Source organism: Nicotiana tomentosiformis, chromosome 12 (assembly GCF_000390325.3).
Source record: "Nicotiana tomentosiformis chromosome 12, ASM39032v3, whole genome shotgun sequence".
Taxonomy (NCBI): Eukaryota; Viridiplantae; Streptophyta; class Magnoliopsida; order Solanales; family Solanaceae; genus Nicotiana; species Nicotiana tomentosiformis.
This window is the reverse complement of record NC_090823.1, coordinates 66,941,105-66,947,598: the sequence shown is the minus strand read 5'-3', so window position 1 is coordinate 66,947,598 and position 6,494 is coordinate 66,941,105. Positions and strand designations below refer to the sequence as shown.

General features: G+C 36.9%; 1 protein-coding gene across 3 annotated transcripts; it reads right to left on the bottom strand.

The window, feature by feature from the left end:
- Positions 1-250: 250 nt before the first annotated feature.
- Positions 251-5,977, bottom strand: LOC104097986 (probable ADP-ribosylation factor GTPase-activating protein AGD11). Of its 3 annotated transcripts, none has more exons than XM_070191670.1 (9): positions 5,535-5,977; positions 4,972-5,055; positions 4,545-4,629; positions 3,911-3,986; positions 3,048-3,211; positions 2,724-2,961; positions 2,024-2,140; positions 1,703-1,798; positions 251-1,065 (listed from the first exon to the last, which is right to left on the bottom strand). In XM_070191670.1, exons 1-9 carry the CDS (start codon positions 5,578-5,580, stop codon positions 892-894), a joined length of 1,080 nt encoding a protein of 359 aa, XP_070047771.1. In that variant the 5' UTR covers positions 5,581-5,977; the 3' UTR covers positions 251-891. The 3 variants fall into 3 exon arrangements, with proteins under 3 accessions (XP_070047771.1, XP_033512463.1, XP_070047770.1); XM_033656572.2 differs by having other exon boundaries at positions 251-1,051; positions 5,535-5,975; XM_070191669.1 differs by lacking the exon at positions 4,972-5,055 and having other exon boundaries at positions 251-1,051; positions 5,535-5,975.
- Between the last annotated feature and the right edge of the window lie 517 nt (positions 5,978-6,494).

Below are 6,494 nucleotides of genomic sequence, written 5' to 3'. Positions count from 1 at the left end.
TTGACTTAGCATAATAAGCGATAATTCTCTTACTTGCTTAATCGCCTATATATTGTTCCCTGTGGGATTCGACCCCGACTCATAGTTGGGTAAATTATATTGCATGCGACCGTATACACTTACTCTTTGAGGAATGATTTGAGCGTTATCACTGTACACCTTGTAGATTCACTCTTAATTGACAACATTTACGAAGATCAATGTTTTTTTGTCCTGGTGTTGGATAATTGTATCGTCACTTGAAAAGGAATAAACACCAACGTGTAATCTAATTAGCATTAATAAAACCAGAAAAGTACTCGTTTTGGTTGGAACAGATATCTTACATCATACAGTTGGTTAAAGAAATATCTAGCTCTAGCTATATCAAAAGTCTAATATGACATCAAAAGTTGAATGCTGGTGTGATTCCGGATTCCCCTGCCTTTCTACCGTAGTTTACACTTGTCCGTCCAAATAGTCGACCCTTCACTATCTCAGCCCTGTCAGCAAGAGCATCCTCTAACAAGAAGAATTCACTTTTTGCAACTACCCCAGTGTAGAGATTCTGGCAATGGTAACGAAATTCAGACACTTTGCCAGTTTATTGTGTTTCCTTCTTCTACGCGTCCATGTTTGAAGCAATTGACTAATCTAATGCAACCAAAAGCTTCACTGTAGCTAAGATAGAGGACCTCTCGTACATTACAGCAGCCCAAGGATTAACCATGTTAAATACACCACTGTATATGCTTGAATATTGTTTTTCATCAGCCTTCCCTTGCACCTGTTATTGTGTGAGAGGAACACATTCAAGCTCAATCTCTAGTATTCCCCTTTCAACATTCTGCAGCTTCACAGTGATATCCTGTTTCACCTTACCATCTATTAGACTGATAATGCCATCTTTAACTAGAGTGTTTTCTTTGCTTGCTTTCCATTTCCCAAGCAGCATTGATTCACTGAGTGTTGAGTTTTCAGATGCTTTTGCAGCAGTAACAAGAGGCTGAATGTCAATCTCAGCTTCCCCCATGAAGTCGTCAGTTGTAAATGTATCCTTGTCGTAGACAAGCTGCGAAACCATGCCTAAGGTCATTAGGGTGGCTTGAACAATTTAGTGAAGCAACTCTCATATATGCTGATAATTACCTTTTTTATATAAAAAAGGGGCAGCCCGCCGGTGCACAAAGCATCCTGCGTTGACACAGGGTCCGGGAAGGGCCGCACCCCAAGGGGGTGTAAGGTAGACAATTTATTAAGGAAAAATGTGCAGAAGGTGAAGATTCATATGGATATTAGCATTTTCTCTCGAGTTTCTTTCACGTATCATCCATCATATGATACTAAAAAAAATGACTAATCATGTCACTAGAAGGCAATGTAGAAAGTTTTAACAATATTTTTCCTTCATCCAGTCTGGAGTGTCATCTCTGGTTGTGATTGAATTTGATACAAGTTTAGAACACCTCACAGAATCAAAACGACAATCATATTAAGTTAGTTAACAAGATGAAGAGAACAGAGACATGAATGTGATGTGGAACCATTTATATTGAGAAAGCAACAGAAAACATGAATTTACGGTTCATCTGTGTTATTAGGAGATGAAAGCTAAGATGAGAAAGGAGAAGGTATTGAGGCAGGTTTATTATTAGTTTGTTCATATAATTGTCCCTCTTCACATTTAATAGCTAATAAAATTAAATGATAGAAAAACACATACCACTTTCAAAGGAGGAACATTTTCTGGAATTGACAACATTAGCTTTTCATTCCAGACAGGGTTAAGATTGTTCTTGATGACACGCGTCTTGACTGACTGCAACCAAAAAAAGTTCAGAGCTGGGTTTAGTATGAGGATTTTAATGCCATATGTCACCCACAGGTGGTAGGAGAGGGAGGGAAGTTCCAAATAAACCATCAGCCCCATTTCTTTTGGGTGGCAGTAGTTTCCAGTAAGGATGCTACAGATCTGGATAAACTTCAAAAGTTTAGTCGCACTAATACAAACAATGACAAAACTCAAAAAAGAATTAGCATTTACCTGGCTCCCCAAGGAGAGAATTACATAAGGATCACTTGTTACCACATCACGGACAGCTAGGTTGGTCCCTCTCACCACATTGACTTTTATCAATCCTATAAATTCAACCATACCTGCCTATAGACAAAATACGTAGGTGTATGATTCTGTTTTACAAATTGAAAGCTGATTTTGTGATAAATCATGCATGTGTTAAGTATGATATTAAGTCAATCCATGATCTTACAGAATTGCATTATTGTCTTTGAAATTACATAAGAAACCATCTTCTTTGCTCTATAAATTACATAAGGAACAATCCTTAAAACACAGTCTACGTTTTGGTTTCGAGCAATTTTGAAACAAAAGCACCAGCTGGGACATACATTCCGCTAAAGAGCACAATTGAAAATGGGGTTCGGGAGGCCCTCGAAAAGGCAATAGAGCACGAAAGACTTTCCATCCCGTCTCCAAAAGTTTGCAATATAAGTGGCCCTGATTCAAAGCCCCGGAAATGCCCCACCCCCACCTCACACTCTCTAAAAGAAGCCCTTCCCCTTTCTTTAACAAGAAATTCCCGCTTTTCAAATAATAATTGACCTTACCAATATGCCTTCCATGTAAGTTGAGAAGCAGAATGGATACAAGAAAAAACATAATTCACTCAGGTTCTGTTAACACAAGTATAGAAGATTTTGTTCCTTACAGAAGAAATTATTACCATTGAGTTACTTTTCTTGGTGCTCCTGTGTTCAGATTCTTTCCTTCTCCAGCTATTACGAAATGCATGCCCTATGCCATGGATGCGATGCCCAGTGGATTGCTTCTCATAATGTCTCTTATCCAGGGCCAAACTACAAGAAAGGCTTAAAGAATTGCAGCGTGAGGATGATGATGGTGGGAAGGGGCAGATCATCTGCACATCAGAGTTTAGAAATTGCTGCAGCTCGTATTTTCTCCTGAGTATCCAGCAAGTGAATTTTCAATTCAGAATAGAATGTGACAATACATATACCTATATCGTATGGTTACTGAAAGACATTACCTGATAAAGTCAGTACGCTCTTCTATTGATGCATCTGGTCTGGGCTTCCGATAACTATCAGGAATGGAAGCTTCATACTTCAAGTTTGCTGCATTATTTCCACCCATCTCTATCAAACTATCAACTTGGTCGTCTGTCCATTCGTCGAGCTTCACTGACAGAACCTGTTAATAATGATAGACTAGTTAACCGTCGCACCCCCTTTTAACTTTTATTTTGTTCCCATTGGAAAGAGGAAAGATTATCAAAGTGAATCAAGTACAGGAATGGTGCCTACTACCCAGTCAGGAAAAAGCAAGATCTTGGAATGACAAACATAGAAGATTATGTAAGTTGATATTTTGCAAACTTTAACACACTTCTGCAACATACATGAAGAGTACATACCCTCTATACAACAATATTCATCTGAAATACAATAAAATAACAGCTTGTGAATCAGTAAATTCTCCTAACTTTTAGCTTAACCTAGATAGAAAAGGCTAAATCATGTTTCAAAATGAATAAGATGGAAATAACTGCATGCTTTGTGGAAATTTATTACAACCTAAATGAAATAAAATATTGATACGAGTTTTGCTCTGAACATCAGTTAAGTTGGAGCAACTTGCTTCATCCAGGCAAAGATGAATAGAGAAGTTTAGGTTCTTTCTTTCCATAGAATTTTCCACGAGGCAGCTTTCTTACCCGTACTTCGACATTTCAAGTATCTACTCTGTTTTAGGTTTTCCAATTACAATTTCAGTTCATATAAAGGGGGGGCACGAGAAAAAAAAGGAAATAGATGAAACATTATTCTAATACATTCAACAATAACAGGATATATGGCGGTTAAGACAAACAGCAAGGTTTGAATATCCAACCTTCGATATGTGCACTCCAAGGCTTCGATGTACTCCGGAGCACTTGATACATATAAAAACTCCAAGACTTAAAGATCTGAATATCACGAGATGAGATAGATATAGCAAGCTATTTTAAGACCAAAGAGGAATATACAAGGCTAATTCAATTAAAGGAAAATCTTCAAAGCAGGATTCCTTTTTTCAAAAAACAAAAGATACTGCTAGGTATTAAGTTTCTTGAAATGCAATATAGTGAGGGGAAATAAAGAAAGCATTTTTTCAATAATGTCAAACAACTGATATTCTCAAGTTTGGATGATTTTAAATCTTCTCAAACCATTGTCAACCTCAGTATGTTTGCTGAATGGGAGGAGAGACTATACATGGACACACAAAACAGCAAAACCCCAAAAAAACTAGGTGAAAAAGACTAAATTTACTGTTCCAACAACATTTGAGATACATAAAAGTACCAGCACAAAGGAAAACTTCAGAACACGAAGTAAAAGGTTTCAGTAATGGATGGTCCCTAATCTTTTTCTTTAATTAACGTTCAGCTACAAGATGAAACAAAAAAGAAACTAAAGAGATTGATCAACCTTTTTCTTTAATTGCGATAGGAAACTGGTATGTCATAACTTCTGATACTTACACCCATTTTGGATCAGGAGATCCACAATCTGCACAGAATCTATTGCCAGATTCACTCAACAGCCTCTGTAGTCTGTGTCGAGGACCTGATAAATATAACACAGGAGTACTAGAAACACTTACAAGCTGTGAAAGTGACTATATTTGCAAATCAAGCTTATTCAATCATGTAAAATATGCATTGAATCCAACCAATTTAACAGCATAGCATCAAATATCCAACATTTGATTTAGGAAAAGAGTAAAACTTAACAGAATTGAAAAGAAAGTGACTAATCCTAGGCAACTGATCATGTATATCGTGAAAAAAAGGAAAAACAAATAAAAGAAAAATCATCCTGTGAAAATGTTAAGGAAGATGGTAAGTAAATCTTCAAAATTAGTAAAATTTGGCATTCATGTCATGCTGAGAATAAGATATTACATACTCGAAGAATGCTTTCGTCTATCTGGTTGAGGACCACTACAATTTGAAGATGATTCCATTTGCAGAAGTTCATAGAGGCAAGAACCTAGGACAAATAAAGATGAGCTATTATTACGCTACACTATCCGAACCATGGTCTGCATTCTGTAGAAATAATTGTAACAGCTAGTCAATTCAACACAGAAAAAGGAATTTGGTAAGCAAGTAGCATAAAGATCAACAACCATACCAACAGATTGAAGAAGTAGATGATGTTTTTGGTCTTATTTAGTTGTGCGAAAATAAGAAAAAGAAGTGCATTCTTGTCACAAATTATCCAACATCATCTTATCAAACAAACAAGAATTCAGTGAACCCTGCTAGATAAAAGCCCATATGCAAAACCTGAGACTGAGGATCATGTATAGAATTGTCTAAAAGCTGCACACGTATGTATGTATATTCGCTCATTCCAAATTTCTTTCCTCAAATAGAAAATGCTGATTATAACAAAATAATCTAATCCTAGACAAAATTTAAATTTGGATAATTTTGTTTTAATTAAAGACAAGTGAGAAAGAATACCTGAAACATTGTTGCTATCAGCATTTCCCTCATGAGGAATAGACATTTTCCGTCCTCTAAATTGATTATCCCAAAAAGCTCTATAATTGTAAAGAATTCATCTTCTTTGATCCTTGAAAGGAATTGTCACCACGAGAACCCAAATTCATCCATCAATTCCCTCATGGGTAATGGGATTGTGAGAATGTTTCGCTCCTCTAATTGATACGATTATCTACCAAAAGGAGAAATGTATAATTGTATCTATATGGGAAACAGAAAAAATAAGATAGTTGTTAAAATTCGATTGTGTCTCATGACATGTTTTCCCAGAGCAAAAGAAATCAAATGTTGGGATGGAATGCATTTTTCGGGTGGTTGGGGACAACTACCCAACAAATGATTTGAGGAGATACCAAAGTGCCGTTTTTGGCGCGTACGCAAGATTTGTTTGCATTGTACGATCTCATCCCTTTCAAATTAAAAGGCTCCTTTGTGACTTTATGCCAATAAGGCTTTGCCTACGGGCATCTTTAGAGTCCAAAATTATGAGACTTTTGGATTTACTCTCAATTTAATACTAATTTCTTGTACAATGTTAATACAAAATTGTGACACTGTATTAGAATAAACACTAGTCCGGTATACCATTCAATAACTTGTACCGGTAAAATTCGGTCTTAACACGCTACTCGTTACTGCAGTGACACATAGCAGGAATGGTTCGGTACCTAGAAGCATGAAAGCTAAAGCCGGGAGAGCCAGAAGAACTACAATGGGGATTGTCCATTCAAATTCAAATCCAGAACAAGAGTGACTAGAAGGGACTCGCCAACTTAACACCTTTGGTCCGAACTCCAGTATACCCAAGATCCTCCCGGGAGATTATGGCCCCTACCTGTTATGCCATTGTAGTTATTTCTAGCAAGGATCTCGCCACCAGCTAGCCATATACATAACGTGTAGGCTTGAAACTCGTAA